Source organism: Mytilus trossulus, chromosome 5 (assembly GCF_036588685.1).
Source record: "Mytilus trossulus isolate FHL-02 chromosome 5, PNRI_Mtr1.1.1.hap1, whole genome shotgun sequence".
NCBI classification, from domain to species: domain Eukaryota; kingdom Metazoa; phylum Mollusca; class Bivalvia; order Mytilida; family Mytilidae; genus Mytilus; species Mytilus trossulus.
The window spans coordinates 87,362,061-87,375,542 of NC_086377.1; the positions used below are offsets into that span (position 1 = coordinate 87,362,061).

A 13,482-nucleotide genomic window follows, 5' to 3' on the forward strand; every position below is an offset into this window, starting at 1 on the left:
GTTAGTATTTGAATGTCCAAGTGCAGCAAATCTGAAATTAAAGCCCTCCAAATGCACATTATTTCAAAAAGAAGTAATCTTTCTGGGACATGTATCTGAAAATGAAATAAAATGTGATCCTACAAAAATAGAAAGTGTAAAAGACTGGCCTTCACCTACAAATGTATCTGAAATAAAATGTTTTTAGGTTTTGCGGGTTATTACCGCAAATTCATTTCTGAATTTTCCACCATAGCCTCTCCTTTAATAAAATTAACTAGGAAAAATCAAAGTTTTAAATGTGATCAAGAGATGGGTGTCCCTCAGGGCAGTATTTTATCTGTTACATTATTTAGTCTTCACATCAACAGTCTTGAAGTTTTAAAAAGTAATATTGAAGGTTCATTGTACGTTGATGATTTTTTACTATGTTACAGAGGCAAACATATGAATAACATAGAAAGACAATTACAATTATGTCTTGGAAGAATTGAAAAATGGGCCTCGGAAAATTTGAATTTTAAGTATAGTTTCAGCACTTAATCTTCTATTGATTGATTGATTGTTGGTTGCTTAACGTCCAGTGGCAAATATTTCATGCATATTCAGGACGAGAACAAGTTAACAATAAATACAATAGGTAGGTTGTTGTAATAGAGGTCATCTAGGATGATCGGGGAAATTTGGACTGCCACTGGAAAAGAGGGTATATTGGATAGGGACAGAAATTTTGCCTTGCAACAGGCCACCTACGGACCCCTCAAAGAGTTGTTGCAAGGGTTCTTAACGTGCAAAGAGCGTGGCACTCTCTTTACATGAGGCATCGGATTTAACGTCCCCCTTCTGACCGGACGTGACTGCGAACTTGATACATCCCGCACAGCCAAACGGACGCCCCACTTCGGCAAGCGTTATACTGCCGGTCGGGAGAAGACCAAGTGACCATATTTCTATACCCCAGTCACCCTTAATCTTCTAAGTTCTATAAAAAAAATAGATATCTTATACACACGAGAAAAAAATATCAAAATGTTTTATTCCAGGTTCTAGTGATGTCTTAAATAGTAGTTATACCTACTTACTTTGCCACCCAGAAGATATTTTGAAGAAGGAAATTTGTGATCTTCTATGTACAGACTCTTGGCAAAAAGAGATAACTCACATATTTATAGATGATGCACATTGTGTAGTACAGTGGGGACACGAATTTCGACCGGACTATATGAGAATTCAGTCAGTTTTCCCAGAGTCAAAATTTGTGGCCTTTACAGCTACAGCAACAAAGCTTCTGATAAGAAAAATAACTGACATACTTCTAATGAAAACATTTACAACCATATCTGCATGTGTTGATCGGCCTAATGTGAAAATTATAATAATAAAGAGATTACCATCAGCCGGAGGAAAAAATACAGCAGAAGAATCATTTAAACAGGTGATGGAACCGTTGTTGAGGAGCTTGTGTGATGATGCAGATAATTTTCCAAAAACCATAGTCCACAGCAAACTAAAGTGGTGTGGAAATGGGTACAACATGGTATGCCAAGAAGCAGCAATAGTATTCTATACTATCATATAATGCAAGGTTATAAGCTCTTTATAATAATAATCACAGTAATTCTTTATCTATAGATCATAATTTAATCTCATGGGTTATTTCTTACTTGCTCTATTACAAACAAAAGATCTTCTAAAAAATATCGTCATTAACATTACCTCTTTACTTTGCTGATGATTAATTTCTTTGTCCTTCTTCTCTTTCAACAATTTCTCAATCTTTTGTGGTAAAGTCTGTATTTTCTCCTCCTTATCTCTGAATTTCAGTTTTAATTCTTCTAATTCTTTGTTCTTTTTCTCAATACACTGAATGCTTGTTAACTGAGTTTGCTGTATTTCTTTGGTTAATTCAATGAGTTTTGCTTTGAGTTCCAAATTTTCTTTCCTTTGCCTTTCATCCCCAAGGGTGACTGGGGTATAGAAATATGGTCACTTGGTCTTCTCCCGACCGGCAGTAAAACGCTTGCCGAAGTGGGGCGTTCGCTTGGCTGTGCGGGGTGTATCAACTTCGCAGTCACGTCCGGTCAGAAGGGGACGTTAAATCCGATGCCTCGTGTAAAGGGAGTGCCACGCTCTTTGCACGTTAAGAACCCTTGCAACAACTCGTTGAGTGGTCCGTAGGTCCGTTGCAAGGCAAAATTTCTGTCCCTATCCAATATAACCTCATTTTCCAGTGGTAGTCCAAATTTCCCCGACCATCATCCTATAATTGTATATGATGTTAACTTAAATCGGTCATTTGTTCAGGACAATTTAGGTAAATTATTTTATTTATTATTTATTAATTATGACTTGGCTCGACAGTACTACTCGTTTTGTGGCAGAAACGGGATCGACAATAAACTTGATAAACGACAAGGAATTCAAACACTCAAGGGACTTCTAGAAGGATTGATTGATTGATTGTTGGTTGCTTTACGCCGCATTAGCACAAAAGGCTATATCGCGGCGAGAGCTAATTCGAATATTTTTTTATAAATTAAAGCATACTTTTTAAATAATACAAAAGGTCCTTCAATATACTAAATTCTTTACTAAAGCAAATTTATTATATACAAATAAAAATCAACAGTAAAATAACGTGATAAAAATTAAAATCGATTTAAATATAATTCAATTCCAATATTTATTGCCATATAAACTTTAAACATTAAGTTTGTGACATATTAAAACATAAACGATATAACTATATTTCACATATATATATACACAATCATGCATTTACAGTAACTATTCCAGTGTCCCCTGTCCTCAGTTCTAATGACCTTTTGATGTAGGACCCCAATTTATTTACTTGTGATGGTGTTGAAAGATTGAGTATAGAAATCAACTTTTCTTCATCAGATAAATCTTTAACAGAAAAATTAAAATCCAATTTGTTAATAAAGTTATTTCTTAGTTCCATATTTAATTTACAATCTAATATAACATGTTTTTCGTTTTTTAATGTTTTACATTTAAGGCATAATCTCTGCTCTCTAGAAATATTTGTATGCCTGCCTTTTTCTATATTTAAATTATGGTCACTTATTCTTAGTTTTGTTATTAATTTTCTATAAGTAAAGTTTGATGTTCTTAAAAAGTCTTTAAAACATTAATTTTGTTTAAGATTCTTATATAAATAAAGTTTACTTTTTTCATCTATGTTTTGCATCTTATTATGTATCAAATTTTCCATGACGTTTTAGAGCTTGTTTTTATATAAACTCTAAATGAATTATTTATTTTTTTGTCTGAACTAGTATTTTGTTGAATTTGTGCTATATCTAAATTAAGTTCACATCTGCGGAGAGAGCATTAATCACCAAGTTCTTTGATTGTTCTGTCCATTTATAAGTATTAATACTCATCAATTTCTTATTATCTGATTTAAACTCAGTGTTCTCATTAATTGAACATTTTAAAAATAAATCAATGTTGGCATGATCTGAAAGATATATAAAGTCATTTGTCTTAAAATATTGAACTGAGGACAGGAGACTCACTCACTAAAGCATAATCAACAGTGCTAAAACCATTTTTAGACATACAAGTATAATAACCTAATGAGTCTCCTAATAACCTTCGGTTTACAATACGTAGCCTCCAGGACAAGCAGAGATCCATAACATTCTTATATTCTATAATAAATTCCAATTTCTTTTAAAAAGGCAACAATATTTGTAAATGGAACATTATTGAATAAATCATACATACTATTGACATTGAAATACTTCTTACGAATATCAGCAAAGTCAATACAATTAGTTAGAACATGTTTAATAGTATACTTGCAGTTGCAAGGTACACATTGTGGTTCATCTTCATTTTGTAGAAGATACTCGTGTGTTACTCTAGTATGACCAAAACGACATCTAGTAATAACACACTGATCTTTATGAGGAAAAGAATGCTCTGGGTGACCCTCTATCTAACTGTGATATACCATATACTGATTTTAAATCTAATACTAGAGAATATGTTTTTAATATATTGAAAAATAAATGGAGTAAAAAAGATGATAATAAATTGCATGAAATTAAACCTAATTTAGGCAAACCTTTTAATAATATTTTGTGCAGAAAAGATCAGTGTGTTATTACTAGATGTCGTATTGGTCATACTAGAATAACACACGAGTATCTTTTAAAAAATGAAGATGAACCACAATGTGTTCCTTGCAACTGCAAGTATACTATGAAACATGTTTTAATTAATTGTATTGACTTTGCTGATATTCGTAAGAAGCATTTCAATGTCAATAATATGTATGATTTATTTAATAATGTTCCAGAATTAAAGCAACCAACAATCAATCAATCAATCAGAAATATATAGATCGATTATTCATAAATTAGGATTCTTGGTGTAAATTATAGCTTTCACAAGCCGCAACCAATCGCTATCAACAAATTTCATCAAATTGACCGGCATGGCACAGTTGCATGTGGAGTTGATCCCTCCTTTGATATTTTTGCAATATTTTTTTAGTTTTTTCCAGTTTGCGTGAACCTGCGGGGGTCACGCCTTTATATCGTTGAGTTTGGCTATATCTATCCATTCAAATATCCACGGTAGCAAGGTTCTCGAACGTTTCTAAAAGTTTTGATAATTTATACATGAAGTTAGATATGTCTTTGAAACTGTCCATCAGACTGAAAACTCTTCAGTATTCGGATATGGATATTAAACCCTACCTTGCTAGAAATCAAAGACATATTGATGCCAACGTTAAACACTGGAAAAACGAAAAATTATTTAAAAAACATTGATAAACACATTTTTAATCTGATAACCGAGTCCATGTTGTTTCCAAGTATAAAATATTGCAATAACATGAATAATCAAATTGAATTTGTAGGTCGGTAAATTTGAAGGCAAGACTAGATTGTAGTAAAAAATATAAAAAAATAATTTACAAATGATTACCTCTTTCACAGAGATAAAACCTCATCTGAGGATTGAGAAAGTCTGTAAGTTTTTAGGGAGAACTTTTCACCGTTTGGAAGTTATCTTTCAACCTCTGATCCATCTTTATATAGCAGCACAAACTTTCTGTGTTTGAATTTTTTTTTTAAATGCTCTGTTAACGTCACAAAATTTATCGACAGCTTTAATTTTTATATCTAATACAGTGTCGGTATCACTCGTGAATGGACCAACTGATACGGTACCTCGTACAGGACTGCTTCCCCAATATTTTTTGAAAGTTCTTTTTTCAAAGTGTCCATGTCCAACAGTTATCTTGAAATGTCGCAAACAAGTTAAATGATATGTTTTCTTTAAAACAGTATACAAACGTCAAAAGTATACTTTATACATGTTTAAAATGTGGCACTGGGAGTTACGCTAATATACGAGTCCTGAATATTCATGAAATATTTGCCACTGGGAGTTGAGCAATAAGGAATCAATCCTGGAACTCGGATATAAATTTATACAAAAATTTGTTCCTTAAATTTGAAATTTAATCATGATTGTAAATTTTTACAAAACAATTCGCAAATCAGTAATATATTTCTTGATTAAGAACATAAAAAGTTATCATCAATTTTTAGAAAGAAAGTTGCCGATCTTCTTTTCGAACATCCTGGCACTTAATTTCTAGGAGGTGAAAATACATGAACATGAAATACTAGTACAATTTGTTCTCGATGAAAAAAAATATTGTTGCTATTATTACCATATATACATTCACAAAATATGATCCAGTCGACTAAAATGCATTACAATAAGAATTCAATTCAGCTGGCGTTTGCAATAGCTATACATAAATCTCCGGACATGAGAGAGCTTTTCTACCTCAGAAATAGATTACCTTGGCTGTATTTGGCTGAACTCAGGAATTTTGGTCCTCAATGCTCTTGAACCTCGTACTTTATTTGGCCTCTTTTACAGTTTTAGATTCGAGCGTCACTGATGAGTCTATTATAGACGAAACGCACGTCTGGCGTATATACAAAATTTAGTTCTGGTATCTATGATAACTTTATTTGAAAAGCACTTTACGCCCATATGGACCAATGGCTTAAAACATTATACATAATATACAGTTTACATAAAACAATGAAAATAAACAATGGACACACTTTGAACTATAATTTGTCTTTTTTTTTTAAATCAATATAGTATATATATATATATATAAGAGATTCAAATTATATCAAGGACTCCCTGCCCTCAGTCTTAGTGACTTTTTTAAAAAGGAGCCTAAGTTTATCTACATAGTCGTGCTTATTTTTGGTAACACATGGTTCAAAATTATTATAACACCGAGAAATGTACGTTTTGATTTTTTCGCAAGAGCCCATCTGCTGTCGGATCTTTAAGGTTGGTGTTATTCAATATTGGGAATGAATATATTTCTCTTGTTTCCAATTTTGTAACTAATAATTGATTTTATGATTGTATGTCACTTTTTGTCTTTCTAGCGGTATTCTTATTGTCCTGGCCTAGTACACATGTGTCGATACTGTCTTCAGGCATGGTCACAAACCGTCTTTTATTCGGTTTTGAAAGACAGTTTAGGGAGGGTCAAATCTCTGTTAGATTCATGTATAGGTTCAGCTATTAACATATATTAACTTATTATCACTGAACTCATCAGTGTGACAAGGATCTATTGCTGGAACCAGAAACATAAATCATATTAATATGAGTACAACCATCTCAATTCTTAGATTTTAAACCAGTCAGATCAGAGCAGAAGATATTTCAACCACTGGCTGATTTCATTTTCAATTGATGTGAATGTATTTTTTGCTGGAACCAAAAACACTATAATTTTGATATAAATCATATTAATATGATCATAACCATCACAAATCTTCGATTTTAAACCAGTCCGATCAGAGCAGAAGATATTTCCACCAATGACTGATTTCATTTTCAATTGGTGTGAATGTGTTTTGAGACATAGTAGGAGAATCTAATTAACACTTTATTCGAATGCCCTTATCCATTTCCCCTAGGCCAGTTCTCCCCATGCAGCAGGGACATTAACTTCAAATTGTCTCCTGGTGTTCGTTTCAAGCCTTGGACTTGTGTCAAATGAAAGCTTCTGCTGACAACCAGAGCAGTGGGATCGGAGTGTTGTAGCCAATCCGTAAGTAGCTGGCTGTTGATAATTGATATTTGCTAATTCACTTGTAAGTGAATCAGTCGACCTCATTTAATCCGTATTCATGTGAACTTCAGTTTAACTTCTAGCTGGAAATTGACAACGCATGCATTGTACGTGTACTAGTTATTTTTTTTAAAGAAAAAGAATTTCAAAAATGAAAGTGAAACTATGGTAAACCATTTGATTACTTATTCGATCCATATAAAATCACTCTTATACGGTTAAAAACAATGAGAAACATATATGTTTAATCTATAAAATAAAATCAAACAGACCTATAAAAATCCAATTGCAGATGTTGGTTTAATCTACTAGTATTTATATCTTTATTATGTTTACATCGCTTATATAGTCATTTGAGGTCAAATCGATAGTTAAATAGATGGCGTCTGGACTAAAATTATGAGAATTTTAGTCAAATATGTGACCATGAATTTGATAGCTAGTGCCCCTGTAATGAAGCATTGAGGAGAAACTTGCCTGATTTCTAAGAGTTCATTGTAGAAGGACGAGATGGACGTCATCTTCCTTCATAGATCGATGATAGAAACAGTTGTAGAAAATGCAAACTTCATTTTTTGTGAAGACGATGTCATGTATGTTGGACTTTAAGATGATTGCCTTGGACAGTAATATAAACAAAGACGGCAAATATTAACAAGGGTAACTTGTTTATTTGTAATTTCTGGTTTTACACGTCTCAGATCTTGCTAGTTTTGCGGCGGTTTTGGTCAGTTAGTCCACTACAGTTAGACTGTCGAGTGAATTACTTTTCTATTGCCTCTGAAACTTATGATTGATAACAGGTCAACCCAAGCCTTCGTCAGTCCAGTGGCAACTGTTGCCTTAATACAATGGTAAGTGAACCGTTTTGATAACCCAGCTTTGGAATACGTGCCATCACACCAGGTAATTTTTGTTTTCCAGTTGGCTGTGCGGTATACCACTCGGTTTGTTTAGGATATTGTAAGGGCTGTTGAAATAAAGCGTCACACCTCGGGCTTAGCTTTGATGGGTATAGATCTAAGCCTATCACAGGTCATATGTCCTTGTGATTGCCATACATTCGTTTGTCTGGCTCATTTTCCCTATACTCAAAACTATGCGTTTTATTACTCTCTTTATAGGTCATTTCATATCATGACCTGCCGACATCATCAGTAAACTTGTCATATGAGGATTATTTTATGCATGTACACCTTCTTGATGATTGAAGATAAACATAACATTCCAAACACACCTTACTTTAAAGTTTTTCGGGACTGTCTAAGTAAAAGACCTCGCTTGAGTATAGTTTCTCAATACCATCCTCAGAGTGTATCGTTACATCCCTTCCTTCCCTTTTTAATATTTTCACATTACATGATTTGATGTCATTAACTCTCTATCCTTCATTAAGCTAATTGCCAGGGTGTTTTTGTGTTACAGGTCAGATGCAGAGATAATGCAGCCCTTAAACTGATCAATGCTGATTTGGAATATTCCGCACGCCTTGTAGTGTGAAGGCTTGCATAAGAGATTCTGAGTTGCTCATTTAATGTTAAAGACATCAGTCATTTCAAAGTATGTATGCCTGCTGTTTTCTTTCTACCAGTGAGTCGTATATGTATCGCATGCATATAGTAGGATAGTCAATTTTTGTATGTACAAATATACATACAGGCTTTTAACCCTGTCGCATTTATGTGCCTGTCCAAAGTCCTGAGCGTCCGGCATTTGTTAGTCTTATATGATTTACAATTTTTTGTTTTAAGCGGGGGATGTTATAGACCTCTATTTGGTATTTCTGGTTACCGGAAATACACGACATAATTTAGTCTATTTACGCTATTTTACGATAATGTATCCTTTAATGCCTGTCGGCGTCGTCACATGTGGTTGTAAAATGTCTGAGGAATACAATTTAGATCGTATTTAGTGACTTCAATCTCATAGTCTCCCTCGAGAGACAACAAAAAAGATTTAGGTATACGACGCAGGAAACATGTACCTTCGGGCTAAAATGGAACCACTGATATGAATTACAGGCTATTGACTTGAAACAGGCACATACATAAATAATGTGACAGGGTTAAACATGTTAGTTGGATCCCAACCATTACCCTAACCTAGGACAGAGGTTTAACAGTACAACTTAATAACGAACTATAACAATCAGTTGAAACAGACTTAACTCATCAGATGGACAAAAAAAGTGGACGTCGCAGGGTACTTTGCATCCTGACACATTAAAAATCAAAGAACAGATCTGAAAGTACTTGCAGTTATCTAACAGCTAGTTCAAAGCCACTAACAACTAAAAAAGAAATCATGCATCTAAGAAATGCCAACTAATACGGCAGATGTCGTTATGTATACAGTTGCGAGAGTTATTCCTTATTATCAGGTCAAACCATAAATCTGCTCTTAACACCTTTAATGAAATTTGCGATTGTTATTCCTATTATTAGGACAATCCATAAATCTGCTCTTAACACCTTTAATACAATTTGCGATATGGATTCATCTGTTGAAAAAGACCTTGCTGTAAGACAACTTGCATTAAAACATCATTGTCATCTGAGGAAAATCTATCTGTGATGGGAGGGCTGCACACATACAATCAGCATTCAGAAAATATGTCTTGAGGACATGATGTGTACACTGCAACTGAATTTAAAGAAGCACTTCATATATGCAGTTTACAAAATGTGGCTTTGGTTGTTGTACTACTTTAAGAGATAAGTAACAAAAAGGAGATCAAATCTCAAATTTAGAATATTACAACCCTGAACAACTTTACCTACTACCAAAAATAAGGGGGTTCAGTCAGTATTGGGAAAGGAAAAAGTCTTACAACATCATCGCTAAAGCTGCAGATATTGAGTTGTAGTAAATAAACTCGTCATAAATACCACGGTTTGGTTGGTTCAAATTGACCTAAAATACAATTGTCAATACATAATAGAAAGTATTTCGGTCAAATTTCGAGAAAACAGAAGGGAAATGTGTAAAAAAAGTGTTTTAGGTCAATTTATTCATTTGTGTCTCCCCATCTCATCATTCTCAGTAAGATTTGTTGGGGGGTTTTCCACACTATAAAAACAAAAATGAATGATGTGAGGGAATGTCACTCTGGTCAACCCCATTGGGGATTGACGGCTTAAAGCCGTCTTCCCCAAAGAAGTTCACCAGTTTCCATCTTTTATCTTAGGAAGTTCAAATATAATTTTATTGTTTCTGTTTGAAATTACTATTACAATGTTTGCCTAAGGGTATTCCAATATATTTCATTAAATCAGATAGTTTGTTAGACCATGAATTTTCTCTATTAGTGAGAGTTTTGTCCACTTCAAAAGCAGCCTTGAGAATTTCATGCGAACCACCAGACCGTTCACCAATATCACAGAGACGCACATAGTAAGAATTCAGTAGATATAGCTAATTTACTGTAATGAATATGATGAATATTATTTGCCTCATGTACAAGTTTATTATTTTGTCTTTAGATCTTATAGATTCCTGATAAAGAATTTGCTGCTGGAATTTAAATCGTTGCAAATGGGGTTGTGTGGCATACTCCTCCGTACAGTAAACCACTAAGAGAGTAACTATTGGAACATGTCAGCATTTCCAAGAGAGATGTTGAGAAGTTGAACGTTGGTATACATCTTTAACTGGTGGTTACAGTAGATGGTTTTTTTATTGATTATACCAAGCTCTTTCAACCTGCTGTTAATCTTGGAAGGGACGGACTTCATGTTAATATAAATGGTGCTTTTATTTTGAAGGTGACTTTAGAGATCTGTTTAGCAGAGAGACAAAAGTGTGTGACATATATGAATGCAATCTTATCATCTCCTGTACAGGTACCTGATATAGAATCTTTATCACAGAAGATGACCTATGCAGAAGAGGTGAGACTATCAGTACCTTCATCCGATACAAGGAACAGACCTTTTGGCAAGGTTTTTAATAAATTATATGTATGAATAGAAAAGACGAAAGCATTGTCTGTCACCATCTTGCATTAGAAAGTCACATTTTATTTTCTATGACGTTTTTTAGATTGTCTCCCTGGCACTTTAATGCAGTTTATGCCTTTGAAAAAATAGAGTACATTTGGTCATAGCACGTACTGATGTACTAGAAAGATTTTTGTTTAAAACAAATCATTAGATGATGACATAATTATTACCAAAAAAAACGGATTTAATTTAAATATTATCTTTTTGTGAAGTGTTTATTATACTTAAAGATATTTTATTGGACATGTTGGTCTGAGCTATCTATATATTCTTTCATTATATTTTCAGGATTTAATATTATTTTAGTTAAGAATTTTATTAAAGATTTTTTTTTATCTTTTAATATCAATTCATGTCTCATAGATATATAAAGAAAAGAAAAACACAGTTAACTTATATTGTTCTTAAAGATGGATAGAGTCAGAAGGTGACAAAATCGTTTAAACGTGAATCTCCGGGTATTTCAACTGATACTGACCAGAGAGGTGAAACTACAGCAAATAATGATTGAATTATTGATGGTGTCCAAATACAAGTTCAGGAGGATAATGCCAGAAGTTGGTCTGCAAATTAGAAGTACCTTCATGTGACCAAAAAAGTAAGATTTTCCCTATTACCAGTAACCACTCCAAATAATTTAGTTTTTCATGGGTGTCATATATACATGTATACATAGATATAGTAAGATGTTGTATGAGTCCCAATGAGACAAACCACAAATTGTAAAAGATAAACCGTTCTGCATGCAGGTCGAGGTATGGCCTTCAACATATTAATGTTGTACCCAAACAATGTTTATAGTTATCAAAGGTACCAGGACTATAATTTAGTACGCCAAACGCGCGTTTCGTCTACATAAGACTCATCAGTGACGCTCATATCAAAATAATTATAAAGCCAAACAAGTACAAAGTTGTATTTTACAATGTACATGTATATCACAGGTTTATATTAGCAATTTATTGGATGAATTTTAAAAATCATTGCTGATAATTTATTTTAAAGAGAGTTATGCCTCTTTGAAATATTAATTTTTAAAAAATGCATCATCAGGGCACTAATTTCTACAATGCTCAATTTTTATTTATGAAACTCGCATGAATATCTTAAAAAATATAAAATTGCAAGTGATGCAGAATTTTCATTACAGTAAATGGATCCTACATTTGTTCACAATGAATCTTGAGTAACATATAAAAAGATGCGGTATGAGTGCCAAAATAAACAACTCTATCTCTATCTTTTTCCATCCAAGTCACAATTATTGAATGGCCCCAAAAATAAATAATGTTAAACCATTCAAGCTGGAAAACTCAAAACAGAAACAAGAAACACTTATGAGAAGGCAAGTAAAAGAGACTGGAACATTGGGCAGAAGTGAGCAAGAACTGTACCAGAAAGGACTTCAAAAGCAATATTTAACTGGCTCTACCTGCAAACAGTGTAACATTAATACAACCGACCTTTAAAGATGAATTGATTGCATAAGCTACCTGTCTGCCGTGCTTGGAAAACCGCAATGAATTCCCTCATCTTCATATTTTTGAGAAGGGGATGGTAAGTGTTTGTCTGCTTAAATCTCTTGCACAGAGATTTTGGTCTTTATTTCTTGATGAATTACAACCTTTATTATTAAGCTGATTATTTTTGCATGTTTTTCTCAATAAATATAGACTTTGGAGATAGTTACTAGTGTAGAAGTGTTACCGAATTAAATGGCCTAATTCTCCCTCACTGTTCTATTTAGAAAAAGTATGGACAGTGAAACTATTGACATTGACCACAAGTACCTTCATGGTAGAAGAAACGCGCGTCTGGCGTACTAAATTATAATCCTGGTACCTTTGATAACAAATTATATTCGTAACTGTGATGCTATCTGAAGTCTATTCTTCTTACCAGCACACTTGGTACAATTAAAAACCTTATAATAAATTGTTCAAATAAGGCCTTCGAAAATAGTGGAATAAATTACTTTTGGAGTGTCAAGAACTCGTTGGAAGTACTTGATAAATTGCATGCTCATATTGGTGATTTTGAATCTGTTCAAAGTTTTGATTTTTCTACCCTGTATACCACATTGCCTCACATTCTCATTAAGAAAAAAATTCACACACCTAATTAAATGGGCATTCAAAAAATCAGAATGCGAATATATATGTTCAAACTCTTTTAGGTCATTTTTTAGTAGCAATAAACAAAAAAACTATGTTAATTAGACATGCTTTGATACTTACTATATATGCCCTTGAATTTTTACTAGATAACATTGTTGTTCGCTTTGGGGATTCCGTATATCGTCAGATTATCGGAATTCCAATGGGGACTAACTGTGCA

The 13,482-nt window shown here is 33.3% G+C and overlaps 1 protein-coding gene across 1 annotated transcript; it reads left to right on the plus strand.

Annotated features, from left to right (window-relative positions):
* The first annotated feature begins 291 nt into the window (after nt 1-291).
* On the plus strand, nt 292-12,614 carry LOC134718419 (uncharacterized). Its single transcript, XM_063580920.1, has 4 exons — nt 292-367; nt 1,023-1,516; nt 10,909-11,034; nt 12,450-12,614. The coding sequence occupies exons 1-4, from the start codon at nt 292-294 to the stop codon at nt 12,612-12,614; spliced, it is 861 nt and encodes a 286-aa protein (XP_063436990.1).
* Nucleotides 12,615-13,482: the final 868 nt, after the last annotated feature.

Coding starts and splice junctions, on each gene's coding strand:
- LOC134718419 (XM_063580920.1), top strand. CDS start 292: ATGGGTGTCCCTCAGGGCAGTATTTTATCTGTTACATTATTTAGTCTT. Junction 368..1,022: donor CAGTCTTGAAGTTTTAAAAA/GTAATATTGAAG, acceptor GTTTTATTCCAG/GTTCTAGTGATGTCTTAAAT. Junction 1,517..10,908: donor GTGGAAATGGGTACAACATG/GTATGCCAAGAA, acceptor TTTATTTTGAAG/GTGACTTTAGAGATCTGTTT.